The sequence below is a fragment of the Pelodiscus sinensis genome, chromosome 26 (genome assembly GCF_052426305.1).
Source record: "Pelodiscus sinensis isolate ZL-2025 chromosome 26, ASM5242630v1, whole genome shotgun sequence".
Classification (NCBI taxonomy): domain Eukaryota; kingdom Metazoa; phylum Chordata; order Testudines; family Trionychidae; genus Pelodiscus; species Pelodiscus sinensis.
In genome coordinates this window covers 10,850,879-10,874,515 of record NC_143077.1, presented here as the reverse complement: position 1 = coordinate 10,874,515, position 23,637 = coordinate 10,850,879, and the positions used below count along the sequence as shown (strand labels likewise).

At 50.8% G+C, this 23,637-nt stretch overlaps 1 protein-coding gene across 2 annotated transcripts in view; it reads left to right on the top strand.

Moving 5' to 3' along the window:
• Positions 1-23,637, top strand: part of RSPO1 (R-spondin 1) — a 46,510-nt gene that overhangs the window by 3,986 nt on the left and 18,887 nt on the right. The window contains exon 2 of one of the 2 annotated variants that reach the window (XM_006134252.5): positions 19,473-19,575. In XM_006134252.5, coding sequence (XP_006134314.1) covers positions 19,533-19,575 — 43 coding nt within the window. In that variant the 5' untranslated portion in view covers positions 19,473-19,532. Of the gene's footprint in view, positions 1-19,472; positions 19,866-23,637 lie in introns of both variants that reach the window. The other variant, XM_006134251.5, reaches the window with a different exon arrangement.

Here is a 23,637-nt window from a genome sequence, read left to right as displayed (position 1 = left end):
GGAAAAGGTTGGGAACTGCTGCGATGGAGCATACCGATGTTCCTCTTCTAGCGAATTGCTCCTAACGGAGGCCTGGATTAAGCCATGGCGGGTTGGTGTGGATATATTTAAACTGATGCAAAGCGATGTGTGGATGCTCTTACCCCAAAAGAACAGGAGCTTGCAGCGACTTAACAAAAGGGGTGAGTGTTTGCGTGTAGACCGGCCTGCGGCCTTGGGCAGTTTGCTCAGAATTGTTTCAGGCTTTGCACTTGAAAACACTTGAAAACTTTGCACCCTTCCTAGTTCTCTTCTGGTCCCGGGGGAGAGGGGATGGATTTTGTCCCCATGAGCATGGGCAGGTGCCTCTTGTCTTTCTGTTTTTAACTCTGCTAAGTATTTCTGAAGCTTCAGAGGGGTAGCTGAAAATTAGACTGTAACTGGAAAAAAATTAAAAAACAACGACTAGTCTAGCAGCACCTTACAGACTAACAAAACATGTAGATGGGATCATGAGCTTTCATGGGCACAGCCCACTTCAAGAGGCTGATAAGAACATTTAGCACCTCTGAGGGAGGCAAGACTGGCTTTCAGGGACTGAGGTTAGCAGAAATATTCAGCAGGTGCTTAAGGGAACAGCCACATGTTTAGCCCTTTGGAAATCTCAGCTGAAAACACCTCTTCTGAGTCCTCCGCCTTTCCCCTGGGCATCTGCTTTTCATCTGTAGTTTGTGTTTTGTGAGTGCGCTATGTAACCCAAGGCCAGTGTGTGTACTGTAGATGATGCTGAAACAATGCCATGTAATGTGCTATTGTGCAAAAAACAGGGTGTGTGTGTGTGTGTGTGTGTGTGTGTGTGTGTGTGTGTGTGTGTGTGTGTGTGTGTAATAAGTAACACTTGAGTTGGTCCTGTGCCAAACAAAATCCCCATGCATTCTCCTAAACTGCCCAGTTCCATGTAATGTAACCGTGTGTGCAGGGATGCCAGGCGACAAGCTAAGGTGCAAAAGGAGGAATGCAGGTGCACGCACCGAACTGCGGCGCCACTCGCGGAATCAGGGCTCCCTTTTGGATTCCGAGGAGGGGGAATGCCTGCCACACTTGCTGTCTTTGTTCTTGCTGCCGTCATGAAAGCAATCAGAGAAGATGATGGGAGTCTTAGGTGGCGGTTTATATTGTGTGGCATCACAGGCGACCCTGGAGCACTGGTACGTGTAGTAATGATTCTAATGATTATTTTTGCAGTACCATGTTGCTTGCTAGAGGTGGCACAGACGCCTAGTGAGGGGCAGTCTCTGCTCTCAAGGGCGTACAGTCTAAATCAGCAGTTTAAAAAAAATGTCTCCTGACCCCGTTGCTGCCCATGACCTCACATAATGTGACGGGAGTGTGGACTCTGGGGTGGGGAGGAGGAGGAGAGGTTTGGGCTGCAAGAAGGGGGCTCTGAGGTTTGGAAGGGGGGTCAGGGCTGGGGCAGTGGGAGCTTCCCTTGAGCAGCTCCCAGTTAGCAGTGCAGCAGGGCGGCTAAGGCAGCTTCCTGCCTGGCCTGACCATGCTGCACCCCAGAAGCAGCCAGCAGCAGGTTCCCAGCCCATGGGAGCGTGGAGCTAGTGCTCAGGGCAAGGGCAGTATGCGATGTTCCCCTCCCCACCCCATGTAGGAGCTGGGCCTGTTGCTGGCCACTTCTAGGACACAGCGCAGTCTGTAATGCCAGGACAGGCAGGAAGCTGCCTGAGCCCCCACACTGGTCACCTGATTCCCTTGCAGGAATGAGACCCAGTGCCTGACCCAGTCCTGGATCACTGGTCTAGTTTGAAAACCACTGGTCTAAACCGGCCGGGCAGAGGAAGGGTGGAAGAAATGGAGCATTATCACCCTCTTTTCACAGATACGTGACTTGCCCTAGGTCCCCGGTGAGTCTGTGGCAGAAGCAAGGACGGAATGGAGGCCCAGTCTAGCACCCTCACCACGCGGGCCTCCTTCCTCATCAGTCTCATCAGCGCGGTGGCATCTGAGTCCAAAGCTGCTACGTAGTGACAGAGTGAGCAGGCGCCTGGAGGGCGAATCTGGACCCAGCTCAAGGGGGTGGGTGGATGTGAAAGTGAGGTGGTTAACGCAAGGTACATGCACGGAGGTGGGACCACTGGCAGGCAGGCGTCTGTTCTAGACCCACTGCCTGTTGGTGTATCTAGCACAGACGGTGCAGAGCCGATGTGAGGGCTTTGCAGGAGCTGGTGGAAGGACTCAGCCGGCAACAATGCTGAGAAAAATTTTGCTGCCAGGTTTCTTTCTTTTCTTTTCTTTCTTTCTTTCTTTTTTTTTCATTGCTTAGCTTGATGGTTTATGGTTTTGGCAGAACTTTGGCTTTGAAATATAATATCAAGTAAAGGCCTTCTGGTTAGTACATTTGACTTAACGCTGCCGATTTTATTGCCTGAGGGATTAAGCAGAACAAAGTGGCTTTGCGTGTGGATGTGGACGGATGTTTACTGGCCAGAAGCATGCCAGGCACCCTCTGGTAGTTAAATGATCCAACTATAAATATACATGGCACTCTTCACTGGAATAGCTTAAAAGCACGTCTCTTGGGCTGGTGCTGGCCTTCGCCCAGTTCTCCAGATGGGGAAACTGAGGCTTGGAGAGGAGAAACCAGCAATGCAGGGGCAGCGTCAGAGCTAGAAGCCAGATCACCTGCTTCATTTCACCTTTTAAAGCAAACCTAACACAGCAGTGGGCAACTTGTGGCATTCAGCCCATAGGGCAGGGGTGGGCAATAATTTTGGAAAGGGGGCCACTTCACAAATTTCAGAAGTGGACGCGGGCCAACCTGGAAGGGGCGTGGCCTTGGGCAGAAGGGGCGGGGATGAGAGCTACCTTACTGGGAGTTTTGCTTGGCCTGGGGTCCCTGTTCCCTGACTTCGGGCCAATGGAAGGGACCTGGAGCAGATGGCAGGGTGCAGGGGGCTAGCATCCTTCCAGAGCTGTCTAGGGTGGAGGCTTAGAATTCACAGAACATGGCTGGCAGCTCCTGGCCCTTCTGCTAACCTGTTGCCTGGCAGCCGCCCGGCAAGCACAAGTCCTTTGAATAGAAGCAGTTCAAAGGGCTCATACATCTCCGGCTCCCAGGCGATGCATTAGGGGGCGGGGCCTGGAACTGCCTCGTGGGCTGAATCAAAGCCCTAGGCGGGCTGGATCCGGCCCTCTGCGAGGCTTTTGCCCACCCCTGCCATAGAGGCGCCACATGCCACCTTGTGGTCCCCCATGCAACTCTTGCACACTGGGGCACCAGATCCCCACGCTTACCTGCTCCTTTCCCAGCACTTTCGGAGGAGTCTGATTCGCACTCCGTCCCTGCTCCTCCCCCTCTTTCCCAGAGCCGGAATGTGGTGAATCAGCTGTTTGCGGTGTTCCAGCTCTGGGAGGGAGGGGGAGGAGCGGGGACAGAGTGCGAATCAGGTGATTTGTGTGCACCAAAAGTCCTGGGAGGGAGGGAAGGGGAGAGGAGCAGGTAAAGGCAGGGCTCCGGTGCCTCCGTGCGCACGAGGTGTGGGGGGAGGGAGTAGCCAGTGGGCTGCAGGTGGAGCAAAACCGGAGCTGGTGTAATATAAACACAGGCTGAATCACTGCGTGAAAGGCTGTCGTTTTGCTTTGTTTAACTAGTGAAGATTTATTTTAATCTGTATTTAGGTTTATTTAACAAAGCTGAGGACTAGGCGCTGTTGGCAGAAAAAGATTTTCCTGTCCACACCAAATTTCTCCAATGATTAGTTGAGCTTCCCGACAAGATTTGTAAGTTTATAATATCTGGGCTTTGCTGCTCTTGGCAAGTGACTCCAAGCACTGCACAAGCAGCTCCAAGTATGGGAGGGAAGATGGAGCAGAAGCAGAAAATGTAGGAAGCTTAATTTCTAGGCCCACCCCACTTGCCAGGTGGCCATTGGTAGGTGTCTGTGTCCGTGTCTCCATCCATAAAATGGGGGTAAGGGAAGCTACCCAAGCTTTGTAAAGAGCATCAGGGCCTAAGGATGCTACATTTGCATGAGGCATAGAGTTTAAGGCAGTGATGGGCAACCAAGACAAGTGAGTTGGTAACATGAATGGCCTTCCTTCGTCTCAGTGGGCCAGAGGTATGCCCCCTCCTGCACGCACCTCTTCTGCACTGGGGCTCCACACTTCCGTGGGCCACAGGTGAAACCCCAGTGAGCCCATCACTGGTTTAAGGTCATATGGGACCAGATAAGCAAGTCCAGCCTCCTGTATGTGTCAGGCCAGCACCCGCACACTAAACCCAACGACTGAAATGAGCCCAAAGTATCACAGCGCTCCAGAGACCGGACTGTTCTGTGTCCCAAGGAGAGAAGAGGAGGAGCCGAGGCCCCTATAATGGCAAGGTGATGATTACATGACATACACACACATATTGTCTTGGCATGCAAGCTGCATCCCATGCTGCAAAGGAAAGCAACCCCACTCCCAATGGGGAGGCACTGCCAATGTGACTTAGGGGAAAATTCCTTCCCAACGCCACATGTGGCAATCAGTGAGACCCTGAGCATGGGGCAAGAACCAGCAGGCCAAGCAGGGCCGTCCTTAGGATGTATGGCGCCCCACGCAATACCATTAAACCGGTGCCCTTCTGCCTGACGGCAGCTGAGGAAGGAACGATTTTTCAGAGCTGTGATTTTATCATCTTCAGCAACACACCAATGCAATATTTTTAAAGCAAATTTTAAACCCAGATCCTGTCGATTGACAGTCAATTCAGAAACGGACAGGATGGACTTGGGGTTGGCAAATGCCTATTAAATGGCTTCATCACGACTGGAATGGCTCTTTCACAAGGTCCAGCGTTCTGCTGGCAGGTCCAGCAGGCGTTGTCACTTAGGGCACATCTAGACTGCGGCGCTATTTCGGGACAGCTATTCTGCGTCTTTTGAACCAGCCCGTTATAGACTTTGAAATAACAGACTCGCTATTCCCTGTACCCTCATTCCACGAGGATACAGGGACGTTTTGGAATAGCAGTTTATTTTGAAATTAGAGCGAAATAAGATATGCAATTTGCATAGCTCAAATTGCGTACCGTAATTCCTCATTTAACACTATAGATATGTTTCAGAAAATGATCGTGTTAAGTGAAAACGTGTTATGCGGGGTCAATTTTCCCATTGAAAATAATGGAAAAGGTGGGGGTTGCATTTCAAGCGGTCGTGTCTGATGGGACGGGACATAAGGTTGGGGGGGACAGGAGACTGGGTTACAGCAGGGAGGGGAAGTGTTTGGCTCTGGGGAAGGGGAGGGGAAGAGAGGGGAGGAGAATTGGGTTGTAAGTATGCCCCGTGACAGGTCCGGCGTGGGTGGGTCGCCAGGGAACGGCGCGGCAAGTGGTGAATCCTCCGTCGCTTTGCAGGGAGGTGGGGGAAGCCCCGCGCAGCTGCCAGCAATGGGCCGGCTGAGGAAATCATGTTATTCCAGAGACGGTAGTGTAATTCAAAAAACGTTCCTTTAAAAAAATCGTGCTATCGTGAAAACGTGTTAAGCGGGCACGTGTTAAATGAGGAATTACTGTATCTTATTTCAACCTATGGGTGCAGCGTAGATGCACCCTTAGTTAACTTGGATCCTCTCCGGAGGAAGCAGAGCCACAGGACAGGGATAGGAAGAGGCAGGCGGGTGGACATTAAAACCCAGTGGTGCCCCAAATTTTCAGGTGCCCTACGCCACTGCATATTCTGCTTATGGGCAAGGACAGCCCTGCTGCCAAGCACCAGAGAGAGAGAATGTTCAATGACAGCTCAGAGCCTGGCTCACCCCATCCCATCCAGTGGCCCATCACATCAGAGGAAGGAGATAAAACAAACACCCAGAATACAAATCCCTTCCTGACCCCTGCAGCTGGCTGCCTGAAACCCTGAAGCATGATCTTTGAAGATTACAAGACAAACTGGGAGCCCAAGGGCTGTTGTGCTCTATCCCCACCATCATTAGAACCCACCATACAATCACACACATACATTTATCCAGCCCTCTCTTAAAACTAATTAAGTTGTTTTCCCCCCCCCATTATCTCTGACTGGAAGGCTGTTCCAGAACCTCTTCCCTCGGGTGGTGAGAAACCTTCTAATTTCCAGCCTGGATTTGCTCTTGGCCAGTTTATCCCCATTTGTTCTTGTGCCAGCTTTTGTGTAGCTTCAATAGCTCTTCGCCCTCCCTGGTATTTACCCCCACTGTATTTATAGCAGTCAGATTCCCTCTCAGCCGGCTTTATGTTAGACTAAACAAGCCGAGCTCTTCCCGTCTCCTCTCAAAGACAGCTCCTTCATTCCACTGCTCCACCTAGGAGCCCTTCTCCCCCCACACATTGTTGTCATGCCCCCCATGCTTTATGAAAATTGGCTTATGAATAGCAATATGCATAACTTGAAGATGTTTTATGTAAAACCAGCCATGGAACACATCATTTTTAAAGTTTACTATCTGCTGGAGTGGTATATTCAATTTTTGTGCATGTATCATTCTTGTATGTGAAGTTAGAAATATGAAGTGTGGAGCCAGTTTTTGTTCTAAATATGCTACTTTAGAAACTTAATGGCTCAGTACTCAAACCAATGGCCTGTGAATGATTTTTTTCCTGTAAGCCCAAACTATGGTCGGTCCTAGAAAGACATGTGACCATGACATCTGGTACTGGAATCTGTCTTGAATCTGGTACTTTTCCACAGGAGACACTTAACAAAGGGTTCCTGCTCTAGAGGAAAGTCTATGTAAAGAACGGAAACTAATCAGGTCTTTGTCTTCAGCTGGCTTTTGAAATCACCATACCACACTTCCCACATGAAGAAACCTATAAACAAAAAACTCTAAAGAAATCTGAAAAGCTGCAGACCCAGACCAGAGTAAAAATCAATTCTGACTTGTTCTTATTTCAAGTAAAATGCTTCAATTGTTTTTAGAGTAAGAATTTGCACGTAGCAAGTTTCTTAGTATATTAGAATTAGCTGGCATCTTTTTTTTTTTAATTTTAACTTAGTAACTTACTTTGAGCTGACTGTTTTCACTTACAGCCACTGAAATCCTTCTTTTTATACTTGATAAAAACACTTTATCACACCCAGTATTATTATATTTGTTACTGGGGGCAGAGAAGCAACCACTGTGCATCTCTCTCTTTCATTGATAAAGGGGACAAACATTTTATGAGTTTTCTCTGTGCAAAACTTTTAGACAGGGTAAGACGGATTTATTTTGGGAGGAGTTGGTCCCTTTTGGGGGGTGGTTTCATGGGTTCTATTAGTGGTCTTATAGCTGAGTCCTCCCAGAGCTGAGCTGGTTCAGCATTTGTGCTTCTCTGCAGGGGAGGTGGTAACCCCAACTCTGTGCCTTGACTGAGGGAGACCAGAGCTCCTCGTCCAGCAGGACAGGGTGGTGGGGAGTCCCAGAAGGTGGGCATCAGTGGCTTGACCAGCACATTGGGGACTTCTGTGATCCAGCCTGTCACAATTGTGTTGTGGGCTGTCTGCATCAATAGCGTTACTTCACTCTCGGGGTCTGTCAGGGAAAACACCCAGGAGAGAGGGGTGGCTCCTGAGTTTCAGCTGCTGGCAAACGCTGGGGACGTTTGCTTTTCTGCGCTGCCTCAGTTCCCTGCTGGGCTTGCCAGAGCGCTGTCCCCAGGAAGGCTCACTCCCTGTGATGGGATGAGGATCAAAAACCCACCGAGGGGTGTAAAGACAAACACTTCCTGGAGCAACGGGTCAGGTGCTTTTGGGGCAGAACCTGCCTGCCAGAGGCTGAGGACTTTGGCAAGAGATATGTGCTGGGCTGGAGGTTCCCTTGCTGTGCTCCCACTGTTCAGATTAAATGCTATTCTGTGTAAGAAGGCTGTTTTGGGGTCTCTCTGTTCACCACCCCGGAAGGAAGTGCTGCCAGTGCCAGACCCACAGAGCTGTAGGCCTGAGCCTGGCAAACCATGGCAGTCCCCCTAGTGAGGTAAAGACTCAAGGCCTCAGACCTGAAGAGTCACAGCCAGGAAGACAAGACGAGGGGTGGAGGCGCAGCCAGCCCTGCCACTGGGACACAAGCTTCCAAGCACTTGTGAATGGCCCTATCTCATAGAACTGGAAGGGACCTTGAGAGGTTATTGAGTCCAGTCTGCTGCCTTCATGACAGGACCAACCCTCACAGATTTGCCCCAGCTCTCTCAATGGCTCCCTCAAGGGCTGAGCTCCCAACCCTGAGTTTAGGAGGGTAATGCGCAAACCACTGAGCTATCCCTCCCCCCAGCAGTGCTCCCAATAACAGTGTTCAGGTTCCTGCAATGGCATCTGGCTTCCCCAAGTTCCCCCTGCAGCTTCCATAGGCAGCGCAATGCTCCCCTGCTCGTCCTGAGCCATGGTGGAGTCTGTCTGAGTGTTATTCAAAATCCTTCCATACAAGAGGTGGCTGCATTTTAAAGTCGGGGGACATAATATCTCTCTATTGGGCCTGATTCTGTCCCCCTGGCTCAGGAAAAGTGCATTGCCTGGATCTCCCAGCTCGGACAGGCAGCAGCAAAGCAGCCAGAGACGAGGACATTGATACAGCCGTCTTTAGGATTTGGAGCTTAGTGGGGCAGGACTCACTCCTCTGAGCTACTGAACCAGGATCTGTGCAGTGTCAGGCGGCCCTGGATCAGTCGGCCACCCGGCTCAGCTACTGGAACCTGACGAAGACCAGGAGAAGGGGACAATCTCCTAGCAAGCTGCCTGTGGAAGGAGGCACTTTTGCAGGCAGGCCAGTATACACCCGTGGAGAACTTGGCCCAGTGTTTTAGGCAGCCTCCTTTTACAAGGGGTCCATGTTTGGAAAGTGTCTTTCATCACCAGGTGCACAGTACTGTAGCAAGGGGGCACCCAGGATAGCACAACCTGTTTCCTCAGGGAATCCCATGCAGCTGCTTGCTTTTTGTGCGGGGGTTTGCAGGGTGGGTCTGGCTCCTGGTCCCATCACACCAGTGTCTGTCTCCTGGGAAAGAGTGTTGTTCTTTGCACTGCGGGTGTAAGGGACTGTCCTTGTGTAGCCGCAGCATAGGAACCCCCATCCCCCACCACCACCCCATTCATTATTATTATTCCTCACTGTCTATTGGACAGTAGGACATCCAGGCCCTCCTCACAGGCCAGGGCCCCATTGCAATAGCGGCTGTAAAAAGAAACGTAAAAGCCAGTCCCTGCCCCAGAGGTCTCACAGTCTGCAGCCTGGTGTGTTAATAGTCCGGTCTGAGGCATCCAATCTGAACATTTCACAGGGGGAGACACAGACGTTGGTGCTATAGAGAAGGGAGGCAAATGTAGGATGAAAATGACAGGTCCGGTTGTCCCCCAGCTAGGACCTCTGGAGCTTAGTGCCGGAGCCTCTATCGCATGAGCTAGCAGCCAGCTGGCTCTCAGCTAAGGCTGTAGAGCAAATTCATTATGTTCTCTGTAAGTGGTCGAAGTGCCACTGTCTGGGACGGTGCACCCCACCCTGTAGGTGTGTGGGTTACACATAGTGCGCGAGGTGCCCCGCAGCCAAGCCAGGATGACAGCACGTTCAGATCCGGCCTGTGCCCAACGCTAGCAGGACAAGCCCCAGGGGGGTGGCCTTCCAGGACACTTGTGAACTGGGGAGTCCACCCAGTACCAGGCAGAAAGTTCCATCATTGTCCGTCTTCAACTTCCCAGTCTGGCTGCCCGCTGGAACTCATTCTCCACCGCAGCCCTGGGCATGGCAGGCAATGGAGGCTTGTCTGGCTATGCTGAAGAGGGTTTGGTCGACTCCCATTGGCTGACCAGCTGTCAGTACCAGGGGGCTAATGGTGCAAAACTGGACTGAGACCACAAAGTGGAGAGTCCTGTCAAACACAGGGCAAAACAAACCCCTCCCAAGGCAGCAACCTGCTACAGCCTGGCCCCGAACAGCAAAGGTCTGAGCTGGCTATTTTGGTGCAAGCTGACGTGCAGAGGAACATTGGTTTCCCTGTGCAGGCCTCTCCAGCCTGGCGCCTGCCTTTAGCCTTCACCAAGGCAGTTCCTCATGCTTCAGAAAAGCAGAAAACACCATCATGGACCTAGCAAACTGTGCCGTGCTGGGAGCGAGGGAAGAGAGAGGGAGGTGGGGAGAAGCTGGGATAGCCAAAGCTCCTGTTTTAAAAACAAGGCCAGGGAGTGTGCAAAGGGGGACTCGGTAGGCTAGTGCTCTAGTTCAGTGAGGGTACGTCTAAACTACATGCCTCCGTCGACGGAGGCATGTAGATTAGCCAGATCGGCAGAGGGAAATGAAGCCGCGATTAAAATAATCGCGGCTTCATTTAAATTTAAATGGCTGCCCCGCTCTGCCGATCAGCTGTTTGTCGGCAGATCGGGGCAGTCTGGACGCAACGCGCCGACAAAGAAGCCTTTCTTGATCGGCACAGGTAAACCTGGTTTCACGAGGCATACCTGTGCCGATCAAGAAAGGCTTCTTTGTCGGCGCGTCGCGTCCAGACTGCCCCGATCTGCCGACAAACAGCTGATCGGCAGAGCGGGGCAGCCATTTAAATTTAAATGAAGCCGCGATTATTTTAATCGCGGCTTCATTTCCCTCTGCCGATCTGGCTAATCTACATGCCTCCGTCAACGGAGGCATGTAGTCTAGACACACCCTGGTTGTTGAACTACAGGGCGTGACCCAGGACCGCGTGGTGGAATGTTGGGCACCGGGTCTCTTGCTGCAGGGGGATCAGGTCACCAGTGGGGGTGCTAAGGCTGCTCCCTGCCTGTCCTAGCACCGCAGACTGCATGGGAGCCCTGGCTCCTAGGTGGGGGGAGGATGAGTGCACAAGGCTCTGCACACTGCCCCTGCCCTGAGCACTAGCTCCGTTCTCCCACTGCTGCTGGCTGCTTCTGGGGTGCAGCATGGTCTGTGGTGCCAGGAGAGGCAGGAAGCTGCCTTAGCCCCCTCGCTGCATTGCTGACCGGGAGCTGCTCAAGATCACCCCTCCTGCCCCAGCCCTGACACCCCCAAAGCTGGAGCCCCTCCTACACTCCAAGGCTCTCCTCCTCAGCCCCACCCCGGAACCCTGGAGCCAATCAAATTATGTTGGGTTGCGGGCAGCAACAATTTTCTTCAACTGGGTCATGAGAAAAAAAAGTTTGAAAAGCACTTCTCTAGGGGGTGTTGGGTCTGTCCCGTGTCCGACACGCATGATGCCGGCGCCTCTCTGCCTGGGAAGAATTTCACCCGTCTGTTCCAGTCATCAGCCATTTTCCTGGACTGTGTTCCCTTCGTTCCTCCAAATATCCCAGCCAGTGGCTGAGCTGTACAGGCAAGAATTCTCACTGGAACATTGAATTTTAAATCAAAGTTGCAAAATATTAGTGGAAGGCAAATTCTGAATGTGTAAGAGCGAGTATTTGCGTGGCAAACCTGACACTAAGCGTTACAGTCATGCAGTCGGGAAAGGGCTGTACTGTGTCACCCAAATGGCCAATCAAAACGGCTCAGCAGCAGTGAAACTATTTGGGAAATAACATGGAAAAAATGAATAAATTCCAGAAATCTGCCCTTTACACCAAGAGCCAACACGGGAAAATTCATCAGATAGATCATCCGTTACAAATTACAAATTATTCAGCCAGCTCCAAGCCCTGATGCCATCTTCCCCTCCCTCAAACATTCCTATTGTGTATCCAGAAGGGTCTGTGTTTGCGAACCAGTGGGCCGGCGGATGGATCTCCCCAGGGGGTTGTATGATGGTGCCATTGGAATATTATCTCCTTTGTCCTGTCTCCAGTCCTCACACAGTCCTCTAGCCCTTCTCTCTCAGACTTAGAAACCCTTCAGGAGAGCTCATTCACATTATGCGTTGCTTGATACGTTCAGCCATGGGCAACAGACCAGCAACTTGGGTATTATGAATTATTTCTTCAGTCTTCCCAGCAGATCACGTGGGCCTATTTCATTTTATGTGGAGAGGGCTAGTGGTGAATTCTGGAGGTGGCTTACATTAGTTGGTTTGAATGGGGTTCTTAGGTACCAATTTATCCTGACACAATTGCAAAGAAAGTGCTGTCATCCTGGATGGCAGGACAAGTCTCTCCACAAAATGACCATACAGCAATTCAGTTTATGTTAAATTCTCCCCATTGATGGGAGAACGACATACATCTCTTACCACCCTGCCAATATTTAGAATGGGAATCGTTTGCAACAACCGGGGCTTGATGGAGGTCTTCAGTAGCCCGAAGGATGGCCCAAGATTGGGAGGAAGCATTGGAGACAGGCCCTCCTACCCCATCCGTTGACATTCCTCCTTCGCTGTGTGACGGATGAAAGCACCTCAAGAACCTACACCAGTGCCTTCAGGAAACACTGGAATCTGTTGTTATTGACTTCTCCTGGGTATTTTAGACGTACATTACACAGGAGATCAGGCTCAAATGGTCCCTTTGGTTTCAAATCTCTGGAGTATCTGCAGCAAAGCAATATTTTAGCTAACTCTCTCAGCGTGCCCCATCTCCAGTCAGGACACAAACTTGCTTGCTCAGCTAGGCCGGCAGCCAGCCCTGGCATCTGAGGTTTAGTATGGGGGAGAACATGGAAAATGCTGCAAAAAAATTTTTTGCATTGTGAAAGGAATGCGCTTTGAGTGTGCTGGCATCCTCTGAGGTTGCTTTCCGGTGAAATGTCAAGGCCTGTGCATGGAAGAAGGCGCAGTTGGAGGGTTTGAGTGGGGCATGTAAGCAGGGCATAGATAGACATGCTGCTAGCTCTCTGCGTGCGGGGAGGTTTCCCAGTGAAAGTTCTAGCAGCTGTGTTTACAGCTAGGAATGCTTGCCTCGCCAGCTAACTCTGCAGGACTGGAGACAGCTCTCAGAAGCCAATTTTGAACCCAGAACCCTGAGTATTTGAACCAGGAACCTGCTAGAATCAGCAAGGGGAAAGCAACCCAGGGACCTGTGTGTCCACTGGAAAGGAACGGTGCTGGAATTTCCAATACTGAACACTTGGAATGAAGCAGGGCTTCATTTGGAATGGAATAGGAGCAGGGCTCAAGCAATTTTTTTACTGACATGGCAAGCCCAGAGGTGCAGGAGCACCTTGTGACCTTGTGAGAGGTTAACAGCATGCAGAAAGGGTTCGGTGACTGATTTTGCACTGGCAACTCTTTTGGGAAAATTGGACCCTGTCTGCAGGCAAAGAGGGAGGCAGGACGTGCCAGCTGCTCCACCCCGCCATGTGTTTCACCTTTCTTCTGAATCTCAGAGTCTGCTGGAGCAGCAAGAGAAATGCAGCCCAGAATCCAGCCCTCTTCTCTCCCTGCATATTCCCTGTCTCTGGCCTGCAGATGTTACCAGGATCTTCTCAGCAGTGGGGCACACATGGGGAGATGAGTGGGTTTCACAGTCAGGTCCCAAGCCATACAAGGCTTTCTGGATCAAAGGCAACACACAAAACTGCAGCGGAAAGCCAGTGCAGATGTCGAGGAATTGGAGCAAAAATGCTCCCTGCAGCAAATGACCATCTAGCTTGAGTCACACACAAGGGGCGGCTGTGACTGTCAGGAAGTATTGAGCCGCCGTATGCACAAGTCAGTATCGCCCAGTCCAGTGGTTTTCAAAGGACAGGCCATCACCCAGTGCTGGGTGGTAGAATGCCAGGCACTAGGGGATCAGGGGGTTGCTGCAGGGGGATCAGGTGACCTGTGCGACTGCTCCCCGCCTGTCCTGGCACTGCCCACTGCTCTGTGCCTCAGAAGTGGCCAACAGCAGGCCCAGCTCCTAAGTGGGGTGGGGAGGAGAGAGCACAGGGCCCCATACACTGCCCCAGCCTTGAGCACTAGCTCTGCACTCCCATTGGCTGGGAACCTGCTGCTGGCTGCTTCTGGGGTGCAGCATGGTCGGCGGTGGCAGGAGAGGCAGGAAGTTGCCTTAGCACCCCTGCTACACTGCTGACCAGGAGCTGCTCAAGGTAAGCCCCTCCTGCCCCAGCCCTTAACCCTTGTCCAAAGCTGGAGCCCCCCTCTACACTCCAAAGCTCTCCCCCTCAGCCCCATCCCGGAGCCCGCACTCTAATCCAGTTATGTTGGGTCTTGGCCATCAACAATTTTCTTCAACTGGGTCACGAGAAAAGAAGTTTGAAAACCACTGGCCCCGACTGTGATCAGAGCCCGGCTGCATGTTGCTCCAATATGAACCCCGCTGTGAGTGGGGAGACAACTGCCCCTTCCCTGTAGCTATGTTCTGTGTTGGGGGTGGAGGGACCCAGAAGCCACCTGCAGCAGGTGGGATCCTGCCTGGAACCCCAAATGCTTGTTTGGAGCAGAATGCTTGTTGCTGCCTTCACTAGCCCTACCTCCCTCCCACGGCGCCTCAGTGGAGGACAGTGACTCCCTCTGGCGAGGACAGAGCCCGAGGAGGTGGGTACCAGGTGTGCCCAACCCCACGCCAAAGGCTGTCTCTCTGGCAAGCTCTGTGAATCCCAGTGGAGTACAATGATAACTGGGCATGGGAAGCCATTGTTAGGAGCTGCTGGCTGCTGATGCTGGAAAGGGTATTGCAGACTAGAATAAGTGCACAGGGCGTGCCCTTTGCTGCAGAAGGGGCCAAACTCAGCCTCAATCCCCCTCTGCAACAAGTCTCTTCTCCAGACCAGCTTGCGCCCCGTGTCCCTGTGCACCCTCCCTTCATAGGTGTGTCCGGCAGGCTGGGGGAAGGGGCTAGTTTAGCACAAGGATCACCCCTCCTTCCCCCGCCTGAGTAAACACTCCTATGGGGAGCTGGAGCACTTGACAGTGTCTCCATAGCAGCAGGCAGCAAACAGCCTTCAAAGCCCAGCACAGGTGGGTCTTTACAGAAGCGACTCAAGCCCATGGGGAGCACTGCGCTCCTGCCAGGGCAGGGTTTTTTGGGGAGGGAGGGAGCATAACAGGGCTGTGGTAAAGTTCCAAGTTGTGAGGAGAGCGGGGTGGCAGTGGCCCTTGGCACGGGATGTAAGTAATGGTCCATTGCCCTCAGCATTGTTCTGCAACCGAAACAGCCCCTGGTGTTCCATTTTAACATGAACACCACAACCTCTGGATGATACAGGAGTTGTGCTCCCCTCTAGTAGCTGATCCAATAAAGGATGATGGTCTACTACTGCCATCAGCTAAAGGACTTCCTCTTCCAGCTCAAGTAGTAGAGGTCTGTACTTTAGTGCTGTGTTCAAATCTGCTGCCAGACAGTGCTGGGGGGTTGTTACAAGCTGGTGCTGGAGATTGTTACAAGCATGCAAGATCTCCTGCATGCTCCATGCTGGCACTCTTCTGCGCCCCTGGGAACTTGTGCCCATGGAACTTGAAGTCATGGCCACGTGTGCTGCTCCAGTGTAATGCCTGCTCTGAGGTGCGCTCACAACGCTGGCCACATGGGAAATGAAATTCAAATTCTCTCAGGGCTTTTAGGGTGTGTCTAGACTACAGGGTTTTTTCGAAAAAAGTAGCCTTTTTTCGAAAAAAAAAAAAAACCGTCATCTGCGCCTAGACTGCAGCCACGTTTTCAAAAGTAAATCGAAAGAACGTGGCAGTTTTTTCGATCGCAGTAAACCTCATTTTACAAGGAATAATGCCTTTTTTCGAAAGTGCTTTTTCGAACAAAGGCGCTATTGAATGCAAACTGTGCTTTTTCGAAAGACAGCGTCTAGACTCTCTTTCGAAAAAGCGGCTCGCCTTTTCAAAAAATCTGCTTGTAGTCTAGATGCTCTCCTTCGAAAGAGGCTGGTAGTCTTGACGTAGCCTTGCTGTTCACCTGGAGAGCAGTAGAGGTGCAAGTCCTGGTCAGAGCAGGGTACTGGGGGATGCTTCCTGGAGGCCAAGAAGCTCGACTTTCTCTACGCTGGGTCTACACTACTGTGAATTCAACCATGCCAGGTTGCATGTTGCATTACTCCTCGTGAAAAGGAGGAGAACCGACACTGACTTCAGCACCCTTCGAGGCGACGGAACGGGCTCGGTAGTGTGGAATCCCTGTTTAGAAAACCAACCTTAAGTGGCTGAACTCTATCTAAACTAGTGCAGACCAGGCCTCAGAACAGAAACTTTCCCAAATCCAGCTCCTTTGCACAGATTTCCTCGGGCTTGTGCGGTGCTGGCCCTGTGACAAAAGGAGATCTCCCCCTTTCTGGTCATTGCTAGAGACCTCCTTCTTTCTTCTCATGCTGAGCTGCCACAGTAGGTAGCCCCGAATTCCTCTTGGCCTTAGAGCCGGTCTTCAGCAATGGAGTTGGCTTTTGCCCAGCATTGACCCTGGGGCACATTCCCACCCTCAGCTGCTGCGTCAGAGTGAATCTGCTCCTTCCAGATGGAAGCAGGCCAAGCCACAATGAGCAAGGAGGAAAAGGCCTTCAGTGGCCTGAGAGGCTTCCGCCGGCTGTACTGGGCTTTGGTTTGGGTCTCAGGATCATGGATGAGAACCTTGCTGTCTGGGCACCAGGTGGGACAAAGGACTAGGGCATGTACTGGGGCTGGGGAACTGTTGTTCTCTCTGCACACCAAAGCCAGCCTGGGAACTGCCAGCTGAGTAAGAGGAGTCGGACTGCCCAAGACGTGATATTTTAAAGTAGGTTTAGTGCACAGAGGAGCGTAGTGAACTGGAGTGGGGAACCATTTTGGGGCTGACCCACCGAAACATCAGTCGGGGCTGACACACAAGTGAGCAGCGCACAAAAAAAATCCCGTCAGAGACGTGGTCCCCGCCTGAGAAGGAGAAAGACACTCCCCCCATACCAGAGCCTAGAGGGATCCAGGCTAGTAGACTCTGTATGCTCCAGCCCCATGGGGGAATGGCGTGGGGGCTGGAGCACCAGCGTGTGCTCCTTAATGCTGGGGGGTGTGCCCAGAGCATTGGGGACCAGATCCAGGCAAGCCGGGGGCTGCATATGGCCTCCGGGCCTTAGGTTCCCCTCTCTTAAGCTCTTGGTTACTATGGTGACAGTGCAAAAGAGACCTCTGAGAGAGCCAGGGGGCAGCCACAGGAATGCCCATCAGAAGGCTCGTCAGCCATTGGTGTCTCCAAGCCAGGAGAGGTGCCCAGGAGAAGTCCCTGGGGGGAGGGGAGACCAGCGAGGTGACCCCCCCCCCCCCCAGGTAATGGGTTTGAAAGCTCCGCCTGGCCCTCTTCTCCGGGCCGGCGTGGCTGGTTGGTACCTGCCTGCTAGTGATCTTGGAGGCTGCATTTGCAAGCGCTGGTAGGAAGCCAAAGCTTGCGCACAGCCCCCTGGCTGCTCCCGGCCGAGGGAGGGAGAGGCTGCTTCCCTGAACTGTAGGCAGCCCCTGAGATTAGCAGCATGGCGCTTGGCTTGGACTGATTACAGAGTCACTGTGGAGGCCTCCAGCCAGCTCCGCAGCTGATGCAAATGGCCAATGGAGCAGCGCTGATTTACGCCAGCCAGGCACCTGGGATCCTAGTCTAGAAACTCTGCCAAAAGCCCATTGCCCGCAGCGTGAGAGAGATCCCTCACCATCCCAAGCTCCTAGTGGTTTAGAGTCAGCATAAACCCATTTCCTGTTGTGCCATAGAACTGCTGTCCCCACCAAATGCCTGTCCTGTCTAGACGGGCCCTGGCAGCATCGGTGAAGTGGAGTTATTTTAAAGGGATTAAAATCCTTTTCTGTTTCATTTGACCTCACAGATTGAATGTCATCCCCTTTAGACCCACACAATAGCAGCCATGGGAAGGGTGTTGCTTTGCCAGCTGCCTTCAGAAGAGCTGTGTCAGAGCTTTCTATTTAGCCAGGATGTCTCGCTTCCTCCCAGACACACAATACACAGAGGGAAAAAACACCTCCTCAATCATTTCCAATTGTTCCCTGGGTGGCACTGTCTGGGCAGTGTGCATGTGTCTGGAGTCTAAGCCAAGCCTGCTAGTTCTGCAGTTACTATCAAATGCCGTAGCTGTTGATTACATTTCCTATCCGTAAGTGTACCCCCCTTTTATCTGTCTTTGCTCAGTCTAGGAAGTGTCGTGCTAGAGCCGGAAGGAAGCTGCTTTTATAATGAAAACCTGTTGCTTTCCTCAAAATCTTTTGTTCAAGGATCATCAAGATCTTCTGTGTGTGACCATGGAACTCACTGCCACATGATGCCACTGAGACTAGAAACTTAACAAGATCTGAGGCTCAATTAGGCATTTACCTCAAGGGCAGGAATAATCAGAGACATTACAGTTAATGATGAAAGAAGGATATTGGAAGGGAGGTAAAACTCCCTGCTTCCGGGCTTAAAGCATTCAGGAGTTAGGATGAGACCATCATAAGGACAAATTATCTCACATCTGCTACTGCAGGGTTTCTTACCCTGTCCTCTGCAGCAGCTGGTGTTGATCCCTGTCTGATGTAGCCTGGCAATTCCATGATCCTGAAATCATTCTAAATATGAATGAATGAATCTGCTCTGGGGCAGGTTAGTATCACCGGAGTGGAAAAGTTTCTTGTGGTTAAGACACTGGTCCTGGACCAAGGTGATTAGGCATTGTTCCTTAGGTCTGTGTCAGGCTCTTCATGGCTTCAGGCAAGTCATTTAATCACTCAATGCTTCGATTCCCCAGCTGCAAAACAGGGATCATAATTCTGCCTTGTCTATTTAGGTTTTAATGTCTTGGGATAGGGGCTCTCTTACAACGTGCCCAGGCACATCAATGCTGGGGGAGCTGCCCCTACAATGGCAAGGGCAGTTTTCAAAGCCCTAGCTCCTTTAAATTGCCACCAGAACCAGAGAATGACAATGTTTTAATTCTAGGAAAACGTTGGACCTCGTTCTGGGCAGAGCTGACTGATGTGTGCTGTAAAAGTCATTTTGCTGCACGTTAAGAGGGAGTTAAATTTTGTTGTGCAGGAAATGTTGGCTTGTAATTCTGACCTGGGATTAACAGACATTTCAAAATGTGATTTCCGGGGGACCAGAACCTTTGAGTTTTGATCTGCCTGAGGGACAATTGTCCCTTTTCCATGTGAGGGAGGGCAAGAAGCATTATTCCTCCATGCAGCCGTGAAACCTCAGTGAGCTAGGATCAGATAAATGGCCACTTGCCCACATTAAGTCACTATTCAGCAAGGCCACTTGACAACGCTGCATCTGGCAGCTTACAAGGGCTTCTCTAGAAGCTGATGAGACAGGCTCAGGCTCCGAAGCGTCGTCAGGAAATTCTAGCCAGAAACAGGGCATCCCTTATTATACTTAGTCATGTTCACTTTCTCAAAGGAAATAGGCTGCCATTGGTTCTTAAGCAAATGGGAACTTGAGGATATGTTTGTGAAGTAATTTTACCTGTCAGTCTCCTCCTTGGGCCCTTCTTTCTGCCCTTCCAAGGCTCTGTGATGCTGTTATTCCTCCCTGCCCCTTATTTCAGTCGGTGCTTGTGTGTCAATTCTTGCAGCGTCCAGCCAAGCCGTTCTTGCACAAGACATACAATAACATTTATTATTACCACCAGCTTAATCTTTTCCTTTTCCCTTCCAGTTTGGGTGTGTCTATTCGGACGCTACAAGCAGCTAACGCTCACGGAGTGCCGGCCCCCAGATGGGACTAGATCCAAGCTCCTCTGCTCCTTATGGGGTTGAAGGTAGACTCATGTTACCTGCTACCTAAGTTTTCTGTGGCTGTTACTATGGTGTGCGGAGATGGTCCTGTACCAGGCACCGTGTACAGACTTTCTGTTCTGAGCCGGCCCAAGTCGCACTAGCAGGAGCAAAGCTAGACACCACGCTGTGCAACGGACTCTTCCAACCACCCTGCATTCTAGGCACTGGGAAGTTACTATGCAGCTTGGACTATTTCTGGTGGTGGTTTTTCTAAGCTTGATGGATCTAGCAGGCAGCAGCAAGGTGGTGAAGGGCAAGAGGCAAAGACGAAGTATGTATGAAATGCTTTTCTCCCCCGACTGCCTCTCGCAGTGCTGAATGTAAACTTCTGTACATAACATGCCCCCGTGGTTCGCAGGCACCCAACGGGCAGGGCTGGGGAGGAACAGTTGTCTCAGGGGAAGTAGCACAGAAGAGGGTGGCAGCATGAGATCGTTACCACTCCCAAAGCATAACAAATCCCACAAGGATTCTGGCCTGCAGGATCAATCCCTTTTCCTTGCTCTCAGGAACAGAATATTTCTAAGGATCTCCAGTTTGCTTCTGCTGCACACAACAGTTCCCTAGTCAGGGGTGCCATTTCAGATTTTGGTAGGGGAGGGCAACCTGTGCATGCCATGATGGAGGGGAAGAGAGTGATAACATGGGGGAATGGACTAAGGACAGGGGCTTCAGCAGTGTTACTGAGCCAAGCAACAAATGGGGGTGAGGAGCAATCCCATCCACTCATCTCTCCCCCAACACACATCACCAGGGGCTTCTACGGCACTGGAAAACTCTACTTTTTTGGCAGATGACTTAGGAGTTAGCTGATATGAGCACTGTATCTAATTCCTATACAAAAGAAATAAAAATAAATACAAATTAGACCCACTCAGCTCTACTCTGACATCTTGTGGTAAATCACTTAAGGGACACTGGCTAGCCTTAAAATGTTTGGCTGTGTCTAGATTGGCATGATTTTCCAGAAATGCTTTTAACGGAAAAGTTTTCCGTTAAAAGCATTTTCGGAAAAGAGCATCTAGATTGGCACGGACACTTTTCCGCAAAAGCACTTTTTGCGGAAAAGCGTCCGTGCCAATCTAGACGCGCTTTTCCGCAAAAAAGCCCCGATCGCCATTTTCGCGATCGGGGCTTTTTTGCGGAAAACAAATCTGAGCTGTCTACATTGGCCCTTTTGTGCAAAAGGGACTTTTGCCTGAACGGGAGCAGAATAGTATTTCCGCAAGAAGCACTGATTTCAGGCAGTAGGAAGTCAGTGCTTTTGCGGAAATTCAAGCGGCCAGTATAGACAGCTGGCAAGTTTTTCTGGAAAAGAGGCTGATTTTCCAGAAAAACTGGCCAGTCTAGACATGTATATTCTTACTTGTTACTAACTCTGTGGAGACCTTCAAACCCTGTCAGGATTCCTGGGTGCTCTCACAGCTCTGGAAGGGGTGGAGGGTCTAGTGGGTTACAGCAGTGGGCAGATACATTTCAGCTTTATATAAGAACATCAGAAAGGCCATACGGTGTCAGACCAATGCTCTTTCTAGCCCAGTATCCTGTCTGCCAACAGTGGCCAACGCCAGGTGCTTCAGAAGGAATAAACAGAAGAGGTAATCATCATGATCCGTCCCCTGTCATGCATTCCCAGCTTCTGGCAAACAGAAGCTAGGAACATCATCCCTGCCCATCCTGGCTAGAAGCCACTGTGGACCTAGCCTCCCTGAACTTATTTTGTTCTTATTGTTATAGTTTGGACCTTTCCACCATCTCCTGGCAAAGAGTTCCACAAGTTGACTGTGCAAAAGTTATTCTGTTTGTTTTAAATCTGCTGCCTATGAATTGAATTGGATCAGCTTCATGTGTTATATTAGTGAAGGAATGAATAACATTTCCTTATTCTATGTTTCCACACCATTCCTTATTTTCTACACCTCTAAAGTATCTCCCCACCCTTTAGTCATTTCTTTTCCAAGCTGAAAAGTCCCAGTCTTGTTAATCTCTCCATGTGGAAGCTGTTCCTTACCCCTAATCATTTCTGTTGCCCTTTCTGTACCTTTTCCAAATACATCTCTTTTTAGATGAAGTGACAGATCCGCATACAGTATTCAAGATGCGGGCATACCATGACTTTATATAGAGGCAGTATGGTATTTCCTATCTTATCTGTTCCTTTCCTAATGACTTCCAACATTGTTAGCATTTTTAGTTTTTAAAATGGCCACTGCACACTGAACAGATGTTTTCAGGGAACTATCTACAATGATTCCAAGATCTTTTTCTTGATGGCAACAGCTATTTTAGACCCACCATTTGTGTAACTACCGTTAGGATTATATTTTTCCATGTGCATTACTTTGCACTTATCAACTCTGAATTCTGTCTGCCCTTGTGTTGCCACGTGCCTGGTTTTGTGAGATCCCTTTGTAGCTCTTTGCAGTCAACTTTGGACTCGTTACTATTTACTCCTTTTTCAAGAACATTTATAAGTTTAACAGCTGTGGTCCAAATGCAGATCCCAGCAACACACTCATTCCAATTCTTCCCCCCCCCTCCCATCTTTTAAGTCAGGAGTGGGGAACCTCCGGCCCAGGGGCCGGATGCTGCCCACGGCTTGCCTGGATCTGGTCCCTGAGGCTCAGCACTAGGGCTCCAGCCCCCCTGCCACCCACCCGCAGGGCTGGGGCATCACAAAATCTACCAGCTTGAACCCCACAGGCTCTGATGTGCAAGGGGAATATGGGGAGTGTCTTTCTCCTTCTCAGCCAGGGGCTGCTCACATTGCTTCTCATTAATGTGCAGCCCCCAACTGGTTTTTTTATGGATCAGTGGCCCCTGACCCAAAAAAGGTTCCCCACCTCTGTTTCAAGTGGAGTACCCAGCAATGCTTTAATGATGATCTAACAATCTTTCAACAACTTGACTGCCCAGCCTGTTGTTATTCTGAATCCCTTGCCTCCCTGGCTACGTCTACATTGGCAAGATTTTGCGCAAATACTTTTAACAAGAGTTTTTGCGTTAAAGTATTCACGCAAGAGAGCATCTACACTGGCACGTGCCTTTGCACAAGAGATGTGCTTTTGCACAAAAGCATCCATGCCAGTGTAGACGCTGTCTTGCGCAAGAAAGCTCCGATGGCCATTTTAGCCATCGTGCTTTCTTGCGCAAGAAATTAATGTTGCCTGTCTACACTGGCCTCTTGCGCAGAAACACTTGCACAAGAGGGCTTATTCCTGAGCGGCAGCATCATAGTTCTTGTGCAAGAAGCACTGATTTCTTACGTTAGAATGTCAGTGTTGTTGCGCAAGAACTCACGGCCAGTGTAGACAGGTGGCAAGTTTTTGCACAAAAGCAACTAACTGCTTTTGCACAAAATCTTGCCAATGTAGACACAGCCCCTCTGTTTGTAACAAACTCCCTGCCCCAAAGTCAAAGGTGCAAACAGCTCAAACTCTGCTGCAGTTAAGAGCTGCCTCTGGAGTCAGGGCACAGGCTTTGAGAAGATCTCAAGTATGAAATCCAGGTATTCAAACTTTAGGAGCAGCAACTGCCTCCCTAGCCCCCCCATAAACAGCACCCTTGTCCCCAGTCCCTTACTGAGAACAGAACAGGAGCTGGTTCCTCCAGCCTGTCCCTGCCAGGGACAGCACAGTCTTGTGCCCCCCTCCCCTTCCAAGTTGCCCCCTAGCTCAAGGGAGGCCTATTGGGCTCCACTCTTCCTCCACCACAGAAGTGGTGCAGTGGTAACAACCTGCAGGCCAGTTCCAGATTTCTACTAAGAAACCTGCACTCGGGGGTCAGGGAGAGGCTGTGGCAGCTATAGCCATGTGCCAAAGAGGTCAGCAGCACAACACAGGCACTTGGCTTTATATAGGGAGAGAAGTCACAACAGAAGCTGCAGGTGTACCAGGAAAATTCACTGTGCCCAGGACTGGTGAGTTCAGCACAGAAACTGAAAAAGGGAGGTGCCCCTCTACTCTTTGCACTAGGAATTACGAGAAGCTCAAGCCCTGAGCCCCTTTCTAACAAAGCACACACACTCTGAGCTAGTGACTAAA